This window comes from Electrophorus electricus, chromosome 21 (genome assembly GCF_041902795.1).
Source record: "Electrophorus electricus isolate QZ-2024a chromosome 21, ASM4190279v1, whole genome shotgun sequence".
NCBI classification, from domain to species: domain Eukaryota; kingdom Metazoa; phylum Chordata; class Actinopteri; order Gymnotiformes; family Gymnotidae; genus Electrophorus; species Electrophorus electricus.
In genome coordinates, this window is record NC_137517.1 from 2,592,501 (window position 1) to 2,612,397 (window position 19,897).

Genomic DNA, 19,897 nt, shown 5'->3' on the forward strand with positions numbered 1-19,897 from the left:
ATTCTTTAGGGGTCTTTTTACATTACTCATTTGTCCAGATTGTTTTTTGTTTTTTTTTCTCAAGCGCTCTAAATCTAAGCACTCATTTCTTAGATCCAGATTTGTCAAATCTCAAGTAAAAGATCGGTTTGCCCTCAGTACACACACACACACACACACACACACACACACACACACACACACACACACACACAGTTCCTTTTGTGTACATGTCTGCAATAGAGGAGGAGCTCCATACAGAGTCAAGCCCCAACCCTTCCAAATATGGCCACATGCTTTGATACACCAGGGGAATCCCATTCAGCAGTCTGCCTATGGTGACACCCATCTGTGTGTGCATGTGTGTGTGTGTGAGCTCACACCGTAAACAGGTGATGTTATATTGGACAGTGCCAGTTTGTGGCTCCAGTGTGAGACATTGCCAACATTCACGCATTCGCCATGATGTCACTCACTTAACAAAGCTACAGTGATGTCATAGGCTCCTTGAACTCTGCCTCCCCCGAAAAGCGCACGACCGCAGCTGAGGTCTACGGAGATGACCCGGCTGTGACGAGCGTGGTCCAAGCGCATGCTGAGTTAAAACAACAAGCTGCGGAAGTTCTGAAAGCGGCGCGGATTTGGAGGTTGCGGGGTCATCGCCAGGCAGACGTGCCGTCACAGGAATGGCTTGCGGCTGCGAGGCGTGTGATGGGCCCCTGCAAAGCTCTGGCATGGCACAGGTGCATTGAGGGATGTGACCCCACTGGCCAATGGGAATGTGCCATTCCTCCCTCGTCACCAAGCACCTCGTCAAAATCAGGTTCGAGAGAAAGAGGCTTTGAAAGAACGCCCTGGAACGCTCACACACACTTCCAAAAATGTCCTAAAAACACACTCGGGAAAAGAGCTACTGAGCAGAAGTGTGGGGGTGAGGCTTTTCCTCCCAGAGTGTGTGTTTCTGTCATTATCATTCTTGGAGTAGCTGATGTTTGAAGTCAGGCCCTGGAGCTCCAGACCGAGAGGGGGAGAGAAACACGGTCCTGATGGGGAAAACAGGCCCCTCACAGGGGCTCAGAGCAGTGCGGAGGGGCGTGCGTGTGCGCATGTGTGTGTGTGTGTGTGTGTGTGGACGGACATGCACGATGCAGCAGCTCAGACCCTCTGGTGGATTCTGTCTGGTTCTGTTTCTCCCTTTCTCTTTGTCAAACTCACACACACACAAATGTATCTCTGGTTATATCTGTCATAATCATATGCACCTGTGTGTGTGTTCTTCTGCATTCAATGCCTGCATCCTTCATAGTCAGACATAGACATACATGCATAATCTGGGTGAGAGAATAAAGAAGTTTATACCATCTTACTCTTACCATGAATGTCCTGAAAACATATGGCGCTCTCTCTCTCTCTCTCTCACACACACATCGCTGGTGATATCTGTCAGGCCTCCCGTGACCTCTAGCACAAAGGTTACAAAGGAAACACTGACATCACCTGATGAGCTGTACGACCACACACACACACACACACACACACACACACACACACACACACACACACACACACACACACACACACACACACACACACACACACAGAGAGCATGTGTGTGCTGCTTAATGAGTATGATGATGTCATCCTGAGGCCCCAATCTTGGTCATAACTCAGAGCAGGTCAGGGGAGCTGCACTGGCCTGACTCTCTCCACACACTCCACTCCACCTCCTCAACTCTCCTCTGTCTCACTCTGTCTCCCACTGCACCTCCTCAACTCTCCCCTGTCTCAGTCCGTCTCCCACTGCACCTCTTCAACTCTCCCCTGTCTCAGTCTGTCTCCCACTGCACCTCCTCAACTCTCCCCTCTCTCAGTCAGTCTCCCACGGCACCTCCTCAACTCTCCCGTCTCCCACGGCACCTCCTCAACTCTCCCGTCTCCCACGGCACCTCCTCAACTCTCCCCGTCTCAGTCTGTCTCCCACTGCACCTCCTCAACTCTCCCGTCTCGCACTGCACCTCCTCAACTCTCCCCATCTCAGTCTGTCTCCCACTGCACCGCCTCAACTCTCCCGTCTCAGTCTGTCTCAGTCCGTCTCCCACTGCACCTCCTCAACTCTCCCCTGTCTCCCACTGCACCTCCTCAACTCTCCCCTGTCTCCCACTGCACCTCCTCAACTCTCCCGTCTCCCACTGCACCTCCTCAACTCTCCCGTCTCCCACTGCACCTCCTCAACTCTCCCGTCTCCCACTGCACCTCCTCAACTCTCCCGTCTCCCACTGCACCTCCTCAACTCTCCCGTCTCCCACTGCACCTCCTCAACTCTCCCGTCTCCCACTGCACCTCCTCAACTCTCCCGTCTCAGTCCGTCTCCCACTGCACCTCAACTCTCCCGTCTCAGTCCGTCTCCCACTATACCTCCTCAACTCTCCCCTGTACTCCCCCTATATACTTCTCTCACTCTCTCAGTCCCATCTCACTCTGTCAGTCTCCACCCTCCTCAGTCCGTGTTCTCCTCTCTCAGTGTGTCTCTCTCGTCTTTGTGCTGTTCTTTCTATTCTTATCTGTCTGCTTTCCTCACTCACTCAATCTCAACCACAATGAACGGTCATATTCTGACCAAGAGACCCGAAGAAAACAAACAAACTCATTTACACAGTTTAAACAAAGCAAAGCATTTCACACAGACTGCTCAAGACAAACACACCAACTGTTTCTCTGCCATTATACTTACACACACACACACACACACACACACACTCTGAGGTTATTACTCACAAGTCTCTGGGGTTTTTTGGTTTAATGGTTAATTAGGCAAACATGAATAGATTTCTGAAAACTTATATTTGATCACCTGGCTACACACACACACATGTTAATGAAAATAGTCTGACATTATTTCAGAAACTCACAGTCAGAGCTTGAATTCCAGGGATGTTATGACTAGCCAAAAGTAAAGACTAAATAATTGAGTACTGCACTTGCTGAGCAGAGGAGTTGGTGTGCGCGCACACACACACACACACACACACACACACACACACACACACACACACACACACACAACCCAGCATGTGGACTGAAACTCTAATAATTCATACGAGACAAGCAAGTTCTGTAACCACACCCCCTAGCACCTCAGGCAGGTAAGGAGTTCTGTGACCCACTGGAACACTCCTGAACACACTAATATGCAGATGTACACACACACACACACACACACACACACACAGAGACCCACACATGCATACATACACACACAGACACACACACACACACACAGTTCAGTTCAGTTCCTGGGTGTATTTTTTGTGAATCCATTCACAGAGCCATAGGCAAAGCCAGCTACATCGTCTTTACGTTACGTTATTACACGTTTGAGATGCGGGCCGTTGGGCACATTTGTCAAGGGAGCTGGGTGGAGTAGCTCAGGCGACCTTCTTCCCCTCTCCACCCATCCTTTACCCAGAAACCTCTGCAGTCCAGATGGACGCCTCTCCACCACACCACAGGGAGGAACTTGGAGAGCAGGGTTAGCGCACATCCTAACGACCGCACATCTGCGGTCGAACACGCACGCTCGTGCGCACACAGAGTACAGTAACGATTTTTTTTTTCTCCAGCAAACTACATTAATCTAGCAGCTGCAGTGGTTCCTGTCAGAGTCGTGTGTGTGTGTGTCAAAGTCGATGTAAAGTGTGTGAGTGAATGAGGCAGGCGTGAGTAAGATCACACTGATCACACCACAGCACCTCCCAGAACACAGCAGGCAGAGTGTGCGTGAGAACAAGCAGTCTCAGGCCCCGAGCTGGGGGTGAGAAACGTCCCTGAGCTGAGATCAGTGGGAGGAGCTCACAGGAGCAGGAGGAGCCAAGATCGGTAGGAGGAGCTGAGCACAGTGGGAAGGGTAAGTTGAGAGCAGGAAAACAGAATTGACTCTGGTGCACGTGCACATCCACATGTGGGTGCACACGCACGCACGCACGCACGCACACAGCTGGGCTTGACCTGGAACATACAGATGAAGCATTCTCTTGGGAGGCTGGGGCAGACAGTCAGAGAGACAGACAGAGGGAGATGTATGTATATGTTGTTTTTTTAACCCTGTATGAGGATACATTAATAATATTTTCTTATCTTAGTGATTTGTCTGTTGTTACAGCTGCTATTGTAGTTTTCAATCTAGGCTTAAATTCTTCATTGTAGTAGTTTTCTGGAGTAGTGAACCCAGTGACCACTGACCTGCTGCATCACACCTGCGCCTCAACACGTGTACACACACAGCCGCACAGACACGTGCACACACATTCAGGCGTGCCCACACATGCAGGCATGCACACAAAGGTACACACACACACACACACACATGCCTGGTTCGCACCCTCCCTCACACCCATGCTCTTACACAAGCTACAGGAACACACACCAAGCACAAATGCAGCACAGGACACATAGCCCAACGCAAAGCCCAACAAACAACACCGTAACACGCACAATCCAACACCCAACAGCCCAACATCACACAGCCTGTCTTTTTAGGTTTCTTGTCTTTAAAATGAGTGCAAACGCATGGAAAACAATGGGGCATAAAATCACATATAGTCATATATATATATATATATATATATATATATATATATATATATGTGTATGTGTGTGTGTGTGTGTGTGTGAGAGTGTGTGAGTGAGTGCTAGGCAGATGTTCTCATAACATCTCTGTTATGAAGTTTATATATCAGCACAGCAACCTCTGCCCCCCACGCACACGCGCACACACACACACACAGTTTTCAGGATAGTATAAACTAAATTTAGCGTCCATGGTCCTGGCTGTGTGAGGGAGCTGAGAGAAGCAGGAATGTGACATAGCTAGTGGGAACGGCTGGAGCCACGTCCGGATAAACACTACCCCCCCATTCACACACATGGCAGCGCTGTAGAGGGAAGCCGAGGTCACTTCCAAACGGGAAGCCCGCCAGCTCCGGGGCCACCGTCCGTCACCAGCGCCGGAACGTCACCCAGTCAAAACAAAGGTCGGCTGTCTGATTTATGCGAGCGTGCTCCTCCTTGCTGCGAAAAACACTCTGGAATTGAGGAAGGTTCCCAGATTCCTGGCCAGGCACTTGAATTCTCTTCCAGATCCCCAGTTAGGTTGAGCTGAGGCTCTTTAGTGGGAATTTTCCAGGAGGCACTAATCATGGAATGCGCTCCCGGGTCTGGGATATTCGGAGCGCGTGTGCCGAGCGGGATAGCGGAGGAGCCAACGACCAACACATTCCTTGCGGAGCTCAGCCAAGGACATACCTGTGCACACCTGCGCATCGCCGCTCTGATCTGTAAACGGACCTAGAGCGCCACATGCCACGCTCTGGCAAGAAGAATTCCGACGCAGAACTGGGGTCGGCTCCCTGTGGCTGCCGCCCAACCAGCGGGCAGAAAGCACTCCTTCACAAGCACCTGAACTCGTCATCCCTGGAATATATACCCACCTCAAAGAACACACTGTTCCCGCTCACGGAAGAGGCCAGCAGAGACTTGGCAACTTCTCAGGTCCAAAACAGTGGAGAATGACGACTCCCGACTGGCTGTATGGGAGCCTTCTGGAGAAATAGCCGGCCAAGTCTAACAAATAAACCAGTGAGAGGCATGAGCCTGAGAAATAGTTGTGACATTCCCATTGGGACTTCTCTCATACGCCAGTGGTGCTTATGGAAAAACCACTGGTGACAAAATTGAAACGGTGAAAACATTGCTCGGAAGTACAAGACATGGGGATCACACGCCTGATCCGCACAGGCCCGAGGAAGCCCGGAGCCTCCTGCAGGGAGGACAACAGCTGCCGCTCCTGTTCAATAGAGTCCTGTTCCCCCATAGAATGCGAAGCCCAACCCCATGAAACACCACCGGCATCTGCTCAAGCTCCTCCCACTGATCTCAGGCTGGACAGCAGTCAGGGCACTGGAGCAAACAAAAGCAAACAAGTTCAAAAGACAGCTTGGGAGTAGCGCTGTTCTTCTGTCTTAAGAACGTTCACCTCCTCGTTCCAGATGTTTCAGGCCACCCAGAGAGGAGGACTGGATTGCTCAGGAACCGTCAGTGACAGGACACCCGATGCTGAGGAGCTCCATGGGTCCAAAAATAGGTCACTAAACACAGTCACTAAACACGCATCCCGAGAGGTAAAACAAACAGTCAGTGAAAGGCGAACGCACAAACCCAGAAGACACTGCAGACAGGAGAGAGCAGGAATGCCACCAGGAGTCAGGATGTGCGACTAAGAATACTAAAGGTGTTCAACATTTCAGTGCGAAAAATAACATTTACATGATTTTCACTTCCCCAGATGCAGTCGATTGGCCAAGGCATGTTTGGAATGCAAACGCCACTAGCGTTGCTAACGATGCCTAGACGTGAGCAGCAAAGCTAACAGCCTTGGAAAATAAGTCCACAAACCGCGTCCAGGTCTCTGCCTATAGCAAGGATGATTTTAATCGGTTTTATAGTTCAGTGAGTCATGCTCATACTAAAAACACATCGCCAGTCTGTGAAACCTTTAAGATCTGGATGCAGTCTGAGAGAAGTCTGTGGGCTTGATATTGACTTCGTGTTGGTTAGCAGTCAGCAGCTATTGATCTAAAGAAGCCAGATTTGGACTCCAGACACATCTTGGCTGAACACATCAGGTTAAGTGGAAAATCATGTAAGTGTAATTTATCTATGATGTATTCTTCCGAAGCCCTGTGCTGCCAGCTGAAATATTTGCCCTCTGGCGCTCAAACGGACGCTTGGGAAAAAAACCCATTAGCACACGTCACGTGGCCCCAGCTAATTAACATCACACCTGCTCCCATGGCAACGGATGCCTACTGTTAGCTAGTATCTTAAAATAAAAAGTTATTAAAAAAAGGCATTCTTTAAATGTTGTCGACCTATTTTAAGTACCGGTTCAGGCACTTTTTTTGCTTGGACACTGTTTAAAATTCTACCCAACCCTAACGAACTCAAAAACTGCAGAGTTTGCACATCAAACAGCAGGAAAGTCATGAAGTGACGACACAATTAACAAGAAACAGGTGCATGTGAGGAGACCAGGGCGCAAAGAGGCAGGGCCTCGTGTGAGGGCGGGGCCAGAGAGGAGCGCGGACGTCAATATGTTTAGAGGACATCAGAAGCAATTTTGCAAAACTGCTGCAGCTTTTGTATGACGTGCAGGCTGACAGAACAGGGGTTTTATGGGGGCTAACGTCTGCCACGTTCACACGGAGCTAAATTTAAAACGCCTAGTATTACAAACACACATTCAGAAGAGCTTATCTGCACTGTTTACAGTCTCTGCCTGTTATGCGTTTTATGTTTTTGACATGGACTGCAGTAAACAGCACAAAAGGTGTGTGTCTGCTAGTCTGTACAGAGATCAGCATTCCCTGGTAAAGTGCTAATCTGTACAGAGACCAACATTCTCTGGTAGTTTAGACTGTCGGCTGGTTTGTACAAAGACCAACATTCTCTGGTAGTTAGTGTCTGCTAGTCTGTGCAGAGACCAGCATTCTCTGGTAGTTTAGAGTGACTGATGGCCTGTACAGAGAGCAGCTTTGGGACTGATGCCAGTTCAGTAGACTGAATACAGTTAATCAGACAGCTCATAATAGCTCAACTATGGTCAGATGTGCAAGTTGGCAAGGAAACTCCAATGAGAGTTGAAATCATCAGATTAGGGGGCCTGGGAAATTGTGTGTGTGTGGTGAGAAGAATACAACTCTTATTGTTAGAATAAACTCACTTTGTTAGTCTGGAACAAAGCAGGACCTTAGAACTGGATTGTCCATGTCCCTAATCTGACCGTTCAGCTCTGTGTGTTCTGTCTGCAGGACTAACTGTCCTTTCTGACCTCGAACAGTACTTCATGTCGAAAGAGAAGATTTCCTTTGTATTAGCTGCAATAATAACAGATAGTTGATCTCCAACTGCTCTCTTCCTTATCATCCCTGTGACCTTGCCACACAAACACAAACACACACGGAATTCTGCTTCCTCCAGCCTGCACAACTTCCCTTTACCTCTCACACACACACACACACACACACACACACACACACACACCTCAGCCCTGTGACTACCTGCCCTTTTACTCTCCGAGCTCAGAGATCAAACAAACTGGCCTGAGAGGGCAACTGCTGCACTCAGACTGGACAAGAGAGGGAGAGAGGGAGAGAGAGAGAGGGAGAGAAAGAGAGAGGGAGAGAGGGAGAGAGAGGGAGAGGGAGAGGGAGAGAAAGAGAGAGGGAGAGAAAGAGAGAGAGAGAGGGAGAGGGAGAGGGAGAGAGAGAGAGAGAGAGAGAGGGAGAGAGAGAGAGAGAGAGGGAAAGAGAGAGAGAGAGAGAGAGAGGGAAAGAGAGGGAGAGAGAGAGAGAGAGGGAGAGGGAAAGAGAGGGAGAGAGAGAGAGCGAGAGAGGGTATGTAGTTAGGCATGTCATAACATCAAAACACACACACACACACACACGTCAAGTTCAAGTTGATCAGCTTTGCACAAACCACATTATATCTGTAACTGAGCTGCATGAAGTGAGGGAATTTGAATGCAGGCATTCTCAACCAATCTCGCGAAGGGGCGGGCTGCTACGCCAGCCAGTTACAGGGTGCGTTACTGAACCCCAACGAGACCCTGAGCTGAAGTGCTGAGGTTGTGCCACAGAACACACAGGGCAGAGGTCCCCTGCCTGACAGGAAGCGCCAAGGCCGTGTGCACAGGTGCAGGTCTGCACTCCACCCCATCCCCCAGACGTCCCGCCCCGTCCCGCCTGTCGTGCCCGCCTTGCCACGGCTTGCCCGCCCAGCCCAGACGTCCCGCCCTGCGCTGGCATGCCAGCCCGGCTTCACTCCCTCCATCGCCTGACGGGCACACCGTGAAAACTGAATGCTTTTATGTCGTGGGGTGTTCAAATACAGGCAGGCAGCCAAGGTTTTAAAAAAAATCTTTTTCAGACGCAGCACAAATCCATGATGGCAGGAGCAAAGAAAACATTAGAATCCGTTTGCAGGATCAGTTTTCTTTGACTTGGCATGGCACGACACATACAAAGAACAGTGAGATTATATTACTGCCAGAAATAGCGCAGATGAAGGCGTTGTCGGGCGTGGCCGTGAGACACAGACAGCCTCAGCGTAGACGCTACTGCTCAAGCCAAGAGCCCGGCTCTGTAATTACATTACACAGATGACAGCAAGACTAGATCCTTGAATAGTCCACAGAGGACACGACGGCGCTCGACGGACGCAGCAGGATTACAGGATTGAGATAACCTCCAGCACTAGCGAGGGACACGTCTAAATCTCATTTGTCTGCCCCAGGGATGTGAGAGAGGGACATGTCTGAACAGACTGGACAGTGAAACAGGGGAAGCTAAAGGAAGGACACACACACACACACACACACACACACACACACACACACACACACACACACACACACACACACACACACACACACGGTGCACTGCATGTTAACTGAAGCAGCTAGCTACCCAACTCATCTAACTTTAACATACTGCCGTCTGAGTTTTGAATGCTAATATCGGCCGGTTTCTGTGTTACACCTCCGCTAACCAACATTAGCTGATCGTCTGCCCTTCATGTGCAGTGGTGGCTTGGCATTTCATTACCAATCTAAAATACAGATTATCTAACGTTAGCCGACACTGGAGCTCAGTGATGAGGCAACGTGAGGCTTCCGCTCAGTGAAGCGCCTGCACTGTACTGGGTTCGCTTTACTGGGAACAAGATGACCCCTCCTTAGAAAAAGTCACTGTATAATCTGGACTCTGTTCACAAAACCCCGTGCCGACTCGTGTTTGAATCACGCACACACGTCAACAAGCTCGAGCACAGCCGCGACGCCTGCCCAGCAAACAGAGGAGCAGCCTTCAACACCGCAGCAGTGGGACACCTGCATCCCAGTCCCGCCTGAGGCCACCGACACACTGAGGCTGAAGACACCGTGTCTCAGGGACAGCAGCAGACGTTTGTGGAGAGAGAGACAGACAGAAAGTGAGAAAGACAAGCTTGACTCTAAGGTCAAGCTAGGTGTAATGGAGGGTTTCCATAACTACAGGCAACCTGGGTGTATCAGAGGGGTTTCTATAACCACAGGCAACCTGGGTGTAATGGAGGGGATTCCATAACCGCAGGCAACTTGTGTCGAATGGTTTTCATAACCAGCTGATAACAGCAATTCGGTGTGCAAGTGATGGGTTGTACAAGCTGCTCGTCTAAGAACCCAAAGAAGAGTGAAGCTTCGTCCAGCAGACCATCTCTGAGTTTGACAAGCCCGAAGCTCCTGACTGGTGGACTGGTTCACCCTCATCTCATTGGCTCCAGCCTCTGGCAAACCAAACACCTTCCCTGCTCAGCCACAGGTGTTTGGAATAATTACATTCTGACTTAAGACTCCTGAACTTTGACCTCACTGATGTGCTGTCACACTTTAAAGCTGGGGTCACACCTAGGTCACCAAACGGTCTCCTGGACCTACTGCATAAAAGTGGTCCTGGATGAGCACGACGGCCCGACCCGAATCCGGCGGTCTGAAGGTGACGTCCGACAGGACCGAGGGCCAGACGCCAGAGAGCAAGTGAGCCCACCGTGGAAGGAGATGTCTAGGAACTGGCCGACCGCACGAATCTGTCGCGTTGTATAGATGCCGTCAGCTCGCTGCAGGTCGGCCGCTCATCATGTTAACGCAGCTGACGGAGTTGATTGAACTTTTGAACCAAGGCCAAAAAACCTCTCACACAGCTGCAGTAACTGATCAGTAGTCTGCAGGCAGCTGCCACTGTGATGTAGTTACCCATGACTCTGTAATAAAGCGCAGGCACGAGGTGAGGGAGTGGGGTCCTCACACTCCATATTGTTTGTTTGTTGTAGCGCAATAGTGAGTCATTATCAGTCGTCTGTGTGTTTTGTGTTTGTTAAATAAAAGCTGATCAAATATTTTTTGATCCAGACTGGACACTACAATATATATATAAATAACCGCCGCAAATATCATGTACAATGAATCATGCAAATTATTTGCGTACATTACCAAAAAAACAGGCACATTTTAATATGATTATTTCTGCAACCAAAGTAGCAAAAGCAGAAAACGTGAGGCACCGCACGAGAGAGAGAGAGAGAGAGAGAGAGAGAGAGAGAGAGAGAGAGAAAGAAAGAGAAACAAAAGTGCAGACAAGATTTCCCCCAAGTCCTCTACCTCTCCAGAGCTTTACAGCACGCGTTTCGCACTGGTTAAAAAGAACGTGCTTTGTGCTCAGCTGGGTCTGCACACTGAGAAAGCACCTGTGGCTCGTACGAAACCGTCTCTTCTCTCTAACGTACTAGTATATCACGGCGTGACAACTTTACTTCCTGTCGTCTCACAACAAACACCACTTCTCTCGGGTTTGGCAAAGGGCGTTGCCAAACGAGCCACTCTCACGCGCCTTATTATCTGCGCGCAGCCAAAAGTCAGAATTCCCTCCGCGTGAAGAGCAACGCACGAGACGTCGGCTGAGATCCCGGGCGGCGCGTGTGGACTGACAACGCCGCGCTGGGGGCGCACGGAGTTAAAGAGGGTTTCCCCGTTTACGTTACCTCGCCCCGTCGGCTCGGCGCCCCGGGCCTCGTCAGGAGCGCGGTGTCGCCGCAGACCACGGCGCAGTCCTCCACGAACACGCAGTCCGGCATGCTCTCGTCGGCGGGCAGCTCGAGCACCTCCAGCCCGAGCTCGCGCAGCACCGCGACGTACGCTTTTTTCTCGCGGAGCGCCCTGTTCGGGTCCACCTCCTCCAGGTTTTCGGTGCGCAGCGCGCCCGTGGCGAACGAACCGGGAATAGCGCGGACAATCGCGTGCGTGAAGTTACCGAACCCAGCCATGTGCGCTCACTTTGCTCTTCCGCGCGGCCAAACGGGTAAACAGCTTATGCTGTTCGCTTTGTATGTCCGTGAATCGTTTCAGCGTCGCGCGGGCGTTATGATGACACGAGCCAACGAGCTGTCACGTGCGCGCGGTTGTATTCCTGGTCAGGATGCAGGCTGACTAGACGAATTTAAAATTGCGAAATGGTGTATTTAAGGACACGATCTCATCAAGTGTACGAACATGTCTCAGTGGGTGAATGCATGGTCAACGCACGAGTTTATACTTTTATGCAGAAAAATGCAACAGTATTTTAATTTTAAAACAGCCAGGAGCCTTTTAATTTTAAAAACACCCAATCAGCATGAGTGCTTTAATCAGGGAGCTTCATCGGCAAGCCGCGTGACATGTTTATGCTCAGTTTTATGGTCCGTTAGAGCGTCTGGCGGCGTAGTGACCACGCGTTCAGCCTCTCTGTCCGTCCCGCGAGCATTCCCCCCCCCCCTTCTGTAAAACGCCGAACAAAGCGCGCGCATACCGACCCTTAATCCGGGTTGTGCGCAGCATTTCCGGTTAGCAATAAATAACCCCTAAACGCGGAAATGCATCCAGAGTTCTCCGTTTAAACATCACCGCAGCACCACGAGCTAGTTACATTAAGCCTGTGCATAGTTTTCATTCCCTGACTCCTCTAGGCATGGTTTAGGGTAACTGGGCACAGCGTACGAAGGCCGAAATCAAAACTGGAAATGGCACCGGCGTCACATAAGTGTAATATAAAGGAACAGCACGCGGACGGCGCACGAGTATCACGTTACACACCCGTCTGTAAAGGCAGGGGCTTTCAGGGAGGGGGCGGGGTGTTGCGCGCGTCTCGTGAGCCGTCTAAGGAACTCGCTATGCCTTTTCCATTGACTCTGGCTGGAATGTGTTCTCCAGACGTCCTGTGCATTCCTCTGCACCCCAGGAACAAAGTTTGTCTTTCCTTGTTCCAAATGCACTCAATTATCCTGACGGGTCTAAACATTCCTGAAGGCCCACATGCCGACTCTTGAGACAGGTCCCCACTTTCTTTTTCCATTTATTCTCTCTCTCTCTCTCTCTCTCTCTCTCTCTCTCTCTCTCTCTCTCTCTCTGTGGGCGTGTGGGCAGAGGGAAGAAGACCTGGGCACACCTGGTGTCTCGGCAGGCCCACAGTCTAAACGGTTAAGATCTGGGGCACCACGAGGCAGCTTCAACTAGTTTTCAGGGACCAACGCACAAATTCTGCCCCACCAGCCGCCACCTAGGCCCAAACTCCACACCTACACGTCTCCAACGTGCAATCCCTGCACTGCACCTGCACACGCACACATCACCTAGGTGCAAACTGCACCTGCACACGGCATCTCCGTTAGTCCATAACATGAAAGCAACTGTTTACCATTCGCACTACAAACTGGTATCAGGCCTCCCCAACTCCTGCTATGAACTACTTCAAGCAGCGGAGCAGGAACTCGGCGTGCGTGATGTGTCCTCCTTCCTTACGGTTCCTGTGATCCATTAATCCTTAGGTCCCAGTCCGAGCCCAGAGCCCAACACAAGCAGCAGTGCAGCTATGCTGGAACCAACCTTGCCGCATTTTAAATGCTGACCCAACCGTGCCGGTCGGTCAGTGAGCATGTGCACAGAGTGTGTGCTATCGTGTAGGTGAAGTGGGAGAGTGTAAGAGTTGTGTGTTTAGGAGACAGGTCAGTCTACAAAGTTACCTCATCCACCTCTCAGCACTCTGGTTTCAATCTAATTTTTCATGTCATGTCAAAACTTGGCCGCTAAGGGTTAGGGATATGTTGTATAATGCAGACGCTTCTTCTAAACCTCAGTGAGACACTGCTGGTCTCCTTAGACTTCTTTTTGAATGGCCCACTGAGAAACAGATCTCAGCAGGAAAGTATTTACAATTTTGTAATATCCCTACTTACACGCTGGTCACTCCCTCTGCAGGAAAACACACAACTGATCCAGGGATGCCTGGTATAAGAAAAAGTATTACAGCAATACCTTTATTTTTCATGTCATTACAAAGCTTGTATCCTGTCTGATATCAGGGTTCTATCCAACCCCAACAGTCAATAACCCATAATCAGTATAACGCAATTGTGAGCTGCCCCAAGTAAATGTGAGAGAGAGGGAGTAGTGATCATGTGATGTCATATAAAATAAACATGAGCAGGTAGAGCTGTGGGTCCAGATGAGAGGCTAATCACACAGGCCACGTTTAGACTCTGGGTCTCACGCCCTGATCAATAACCAAACAAACTCTCATCTACATCGAGCTATTCGTTTCAGGAGCGGGGCAGGCAGACGGAAAATATTACGGCTATTATTACAACATGGGAAATATGAAACGGATTTTGTAGTGTTTATGGATTTGGGTGATTTCGGAATAGGAAAAACATCGGAACAATGGTAGGAAATTGATTCCATTGAAATTCTGGAACTCGGTGACAACACGAGTTCCTAAAGCATTTCATCTCAGGGAGAGAGAAGGGGCTGACTCAGAAACAGATGTAAGCAGGAAACAGTCATCACAATCAGGACTTTATTGTGCACACACTTCTTTGAGAGAAGACGCTCGGTTGGCGGACCGATGATCCGGGGGGGGGGGGGGGGGGGGGGGAATGATACCCTACGATGCGCGTGACGTCAGAAAACCAGGGCAAATATTTCTCCTGTCGTGCAACCCAAAACTGCACAATAGTAGTCATGGCAGCCAATCGTGTCATCTCACGGGGGTATACAAATCCGAGTCCCCCGGGCTGTGCGCGTGCTACGTTGACGCCCAAGTTTGCCTTGAGGGCTCTGTGTAGCTCGCGACAGTACCAGGACCTCCCTGTCCATACACGTTTAATAATCCGTAAACGTTTAATAATCTGAAGATCAAGTATCGCAAACGATAATTACAGGAATAACAGCAACAAACGTTCTCACAAGGTATGCTAATAAAAGACAACAACAAAACAAACAAAACACTGTCACAGAGTAACACATCCTCATGTAGTGTTCTCGTTTGGAAATATAATATGTTTATGAATATGCCAGGCTAAGGGACTTCGCCTGCCTTCAACAAGGAAGAGGTGAAATAACTCCAATATTGACTATTCGCCTTGAACACGCAGCTGTGCAGCCTTACGCAGGTAAATAAGAGTCGCGAATCGTCATCATCAAGCCGGAGACGGGTTTACCTGGGGGAGAACGGCTCCCCGCTCGTGCAGAGACGGGCTTACCTGGAGGAGAACGGCTCCCCGCTCGTGCAGAGACGGGACCACCGGGATGAAAAAACGCGTGCCAGACAATGACACCGCGGCCACATATTAAACACAACGCGCACCTCCGCGCCGTGCAGTCTAGGTCGTACCACTAGCAACAGTTCATACGCATCTGTTCATTAGTCCGTTTTAAACGGGTTTAGTCCCGTTGGTGTCATACGATCGCTTTGCTTGCTATGTCCAGGACCTCTAATCTGTGATTTTCAGTGCAATGTTACTTATTTGAACCCCGTAGAAAAGCTTTTTTTTCCGCCTTCAAACCAACATCGTATATGGAAATTTGGATCGCTTGCACTCCCCCCCCCCCCCCCCCCCCCCCTCAAATACCGGAGGACAGATTTGCGTGGAGACTAAATTAGCAGAAGGACCAGGGAGGAATTTCCTTCGCCGAGAACATATTTACCAGCCCCCGAGAGGAATGCTCTGTGGCTGGCTCACAGACGCACCGATATGTCCATAATGCAGGCTACTGCCATACCAAATATGGCAATGGCGTTACGTCTGGAGTCTGCGCGCACATCTGGACTCGCTTAGCGGGAGAACGACAAGGAGCGCGAGCCAGAAATAGAGGCAGCAGAGTTTGCTTTTAGAGAGTTCTCCCTGTGTCCCACCTTCGTGTTTACCAGAAAAAAAAGCAAGTTAAAACGACAGGGATCCGCAAAGTGCGGCCCCGTTCAGAGGACTTAGCGGGATGAGAAGCACTCCGGTGGGGGTGGTACGGGGGTTGAGCGCGAGCGATAAGTGCAGCCCGGGGCTGCTGAGGCGCGCGGTCGGGAGTGACTGCGCGGCGTCGCTTTTAATAGCTCTGACGGAGAGACGTTTGCATGACTAAGAAACCCAGCGGGTCTCCAACAGCCCCGTAACCTCGGAATAGAGCACGAAGTCATGGGGTCCCACTGCGCACGTGCAATAGTAAATAAGAGTCTTTATAAATAGCCGCGTGAGCCAGTCGTGGCACATAAATAAATAAATAAATAAATAAATAGATAAATAAATAAATAATTAACGTCTGATGTGCGAGATCATCTGGTAAACACTGCGAGCGTTACTGCAACACAAGGTTTTCTCGTGAGCGTGTATATTTATATTTAGGAGGATCGTGATAACGATCAGGCTTCTTGGATTAAAGTTTTATAATGAAATGCCTTTTAAAAGCGTGTTGCTGGGGGCGTGAGTCTAAAAAACCCCTCAGCAACAACTGTGCAAACTCGGCCAGTAATGAAAAGAAAACGGGAAAGATAGCCGGGGGTGACGGTGAGAGAAAAATGCGTTCCGCGCGAGGGGAAAATTCATTTAAGGGAAAAAAAAAAAAAAGTTAGACAGGGTGGTGCTTAGGTTTGATGGAAAACGCGCAGCATTCCTCGCATACTTCTGGAACAGTTCAGCAGCGAGCCAAGAACGACGTCAGCTCGAGCTGCGCTATATAAGCGCAGGAGCGCGGGTGTACGGCAGACTGCGACCGCTCGCGGAGCCGGAGTGCTGGGGAGACAGACGCCAAACAAGGACTTAATCCCAAAACAACTGTGTTGTTCGAGACCTTTAGGAAAGAGAAGATAACGATGCTTCGTTTGCCAGTCGTCGTCGTAATGGCCATCGCAAGCTTCAACGTGGTAAGTTCAGTTTTTTCATACTGTTGCAAGTTTTTTTCATACTGTTGCTATATTGAGATAAAGATTCGTAACAGGCGAAAGACATCGATGTACAGTACTGTTATACTATAGAAATCATATAAGCGAATGGAGTTTAAATAACCAAACGCCTTCGGAAATGTAAGGTTTGGGGTTTATTTCGCGAAGACGCGGGGCCCGTTTCAGTGATGTGGGCTCTTTGCGCACTCAGGTGTTCGCTGCCTGCCCGGCAGAGTGCGCGTGCCCGCTGAGGTTGCCCGAGTGCGCGCCAGGCGTCAGCCTCGTCTCAGACGGCTGCGGGTGCTGCAAAGTTTGCGCGCGACAGCTCAACGAGGACTGCAGCAGGACAGAGCCGTGCGACCACACCAAGGGCCTGGAGTGCAACTTCGGGGCCAGCTTTGGGGCTCCCAGAGGCATCTGCCGAGGTATGTTTCTCGTCCTGCGTGTGAAGGCACAGTGCGCTTGTTTTAAGGATAAGCTCAGGGCAGACGCAACACGGGTCCACCTTAAGTAGCCGAGCAGCATGTGGTTTCTGTTTTAAGACCTACCGCTGCGCTCTGCTACATGACGGAACTTCCTCAACACCCAGATGCTTCCAAAGAACTTCTATAAGCTCCATGTCCTTCCCGGCACGGGTGACGTGAAACGGGAAGCGGTGCCGAATTCCGAATCTCACGTTTTGTCTCCCCCCCGCCCCCCCACAGCTAAGTCAGAGGGCAGACCCTGCGAGTACAACAGCCGCATCTACCAGAACGGCGAGAGTTTCCAGCCCAACTGCAAACACCAGTGCACCTGCATCGATGGCGCAGTGGGCTGCATACCGCTGTGCCCGCAAGAGCTGTCGCTGCCCACCATTGGCTGTGCCGACCCCAGGCTGGTGAAGGTGGCAGGCCAGTGCTGTGAGGAGTGGGTGTGCGGGCACTCGGACAAGCAGCTCGGCAACCAGCCGCTGCCCGACGAGAGCGAGAGCGACCTCACCAACAGGAATGAGCTGGTGGCCAACGTGAAGGCCGGACTCAAGTCTCTGCCCGGTAGGTGGCCCGGTCCAGACACACTGCTTGATTTGCGTCCACCACGCTTGCATGAGCAGAGCCTGACCCGCTGACCTCTGCTCCATCCACAGCCTTCAGGGCTCAGGCCGAGGTGCAGGTGTTCGGCCGGCAGAAGTGCGTCGTCCAGACGACGGCTTGGTCGCCGTGCTCCAGGTCCTGTGGCATGGGCATCTCCACCAGGGTCACCAACGACAACGCCGAGTGCAAGCTGGCGAAGGAGAGCCGTCTATGCGAGCTCCGACCCTGCACCCAGTCTTCTTACGCCAGTCTGAAGGTAAGCGTGCTGACCCTACGTGCTGACCCTGGCCCTGACCCCAACCCTGAACCCGACCCCGGCCTCGCCTCACCTCTGCTCTCTTCTCCCCCCTGAAAAACAGAAAGGCAAGAAGTGCAACCGGACCAAGAGGTCGGCCCAGCCGGTGCGGCTCACCTACGCGGGCTGCACCAGCCTGCGGAAGTACCGGCCGCGCTACTGTGGTTCCTGCGTGGACGGCCGCTGCTGCGTTCCACAGCAGACCCGCACAGTGCGCGTCAAGTTCCGCTGCCACGACGGCGACACCTTCAACAAGAACGTGATGGTGATCGACACTTGCAGGTGCTCCTCGGACTGCCCGCACGCCAGCGAGAACCCACACCCCTTCTACCGCCTCTACAACGACATCCACAAGTTCAGGGACTGAGCAGGGAGGGAGAGCCCCACCCCCACCCCTTACGAAACGATGCCATGTCAGAGCGGCCGAGCCGCGATCGGGACGCGGGAATCGGGAGGCGGGGCCGGTCGAACGCCTTCGCCGGATTCCCACGGAGACCTGGGCTCACGTCACGCGGAGCTCTGGGAGAGTGCACTGTTTGCTGAGGTCAGCGTATGAAACGCGCGCGTGTTTAAGAGACTTCGCTCCACACTGGAGCGCTACGTTCAGTAGCTTCGTTACGGAGCAACTTGTAAAGTCACCCGGTCCGTAAAATGTAGCTGTTAATGTTAAAAATGTTGATATGTATTTTGATCTCTACATACAGAATATGACCCAAGCTCATATGTGTATAGCTTCAAATATACATATATGCAAATAGATCATTTAAAACTTTAACTGTAGATCGTTGTCCTGTAATTCTGAAAGTTTCATCCCGTTGTGGTTCTCCAACAAATATGTGGTAACATTCCTTCCCAACGTGGGCGACGGCTTCATGTTGCACGGCAGCTATGGAAAACCCACTGCATCTGAGAACTAGCAAGGACATGAGTCCACTTCAAGGTTGAATGAATGTTTAATTGTTATTAATATTATTTATCTAAATGTAGCTACTTTATTTGAATATTGTCATACTGGAATAAAGTGTAAAATGGTCTAATTTTATATGTTACAAATAAAAGATTTATTTATGACATTTAAAAATATGCTTTTTTGCCTAATGAATGACACAATTTGCTCTGCTTCAAATGAAAACATTATTAAAGTGAAAACCTTAAAAGCTCACGAGAAACTGAAAGACAAAAGTTTTGAGCAAGCAGAGAGCAGGTAGAAATCGCACATCCCCCTGGGCCTGCCTGGAGCGTGCTGTCACTCCGGGGGGAAATGCCAGGCTGCAGGATTACGGGCCACTTTCTAAGTCCAGCTCTCATCTACGTCTAATAACAACACGATTAAAAGGTCTTGTACAGGGGGGGGGGGGGGTAGGAGGGGGAGCGTGGAAGTATGCCAGGAATCTTGAGTGCTTTCCCCAACAGCAGGAATCCATGTTTAGGGAAGAATGTTTCCTAAATGGGGCAGCATCTTCAGCATTGGGGGGGGGGTTTAGGACCAAAGTCTCGCCGTGTGCTGGAGGGTTAAAGTTCACTGCAACAGAACTTTGCACACTGATGGACAGCTCGTGCCTGAGGGTTGTGATCTGGAAATCCAGATGGTTAAAAGTAAAATGTGTTTGTTGCTCAAGATCAAGGCCAGCAAAAAAAAAAAAAAAAAGTCCCCACAGCACCAGTTCGAGCTCATGCATGGTAAACAGACCTACCAGCAGAGATAAGATAAGCTTGACAACAAC

At 50.6% G+C, this 19,897-nt stretch overlaps 2 protein-coding genes across 4 annotated transcripts in view; one reads left to right on the top strand and one right to left on the bottom strand.

Annotated features, from left to right (window-relative positions):
* Positions 1-15,432, bottom strand: part of ddah1 (dimethylarginine dimethylaminohydrolase 1) — a 35,229-nt gene extending 19,797 nt beyond the window's left edge. Inside the window, exon 1 of one of the 3 annotated variants that reach the window (XM_081704402.1) lies at positions 15,139-15,432. In XM_081704402.1, the coding sequence (XP_081560528.1) occupies positions 15,139-15,224 (86 nt within the window). In that variant the 5' untranslated portion in view covers positions 15,225-15,432. Of the gene's footprint in view, positions 1-11,607; positions 12,026-15,138 lie in introns of those variants that run through there. The other 2 variants (XM_027033241.3, XM_027033240.3) reach the window with 2 other exon arrangements.
* A 1,046-nt stretch (positions 15,433-16,478) lies between these two features.
* ccn1 (cellular communication network factor 1) lies at positions 16,479-19,254 on the top strand. The gene is made up of 5 exons (XM_027033239.3): positions 16,479-16,790; positions 17,020-17,233; positions 17,513-17,839; positions 17,932-18,134; positions 18,238-19,254. The coding sequence occupies exons 1-5, from the start codon at positions 16,740-16,742 to the stop codon at positions 18,538-18,540; spliced, it is 1,098 nt and encodes a 365-aa protein (XP_026889040.2). The 5' UTR covers positions 16,479-16,739; the 3' UTR covers positions 18,541-19,254.
* The last annotated feature ends 643 nt before the right edge of the window (positions 19,255-19,897 follow it).

Bases quoted from the DNA above. Each gene is read 5' to 3' on its own strand.
- ccn1 (XM_027033239.3), top strand. From the start codon at position 16,740: ATGCTTCGTTTGCCAGTCGTCGTCGTAATGGCCATCGCAAGCTTCAAC. The intron at 17,234-17,512 runs GTATGTTTCTCG...GCCCCCCCACAG, and splicing joins TCCCAGAGGCATCTGCCGAG to CTAAGTCAGAGGGCAGACCC. The intron at 18,135-18,237 runs GTAAGCGTGCTG...CCTGAAAAACAG, and splicing joins CTTCTTACGCCAGTCTGAAG to AAAGGCAAGAAGTGCAACCG.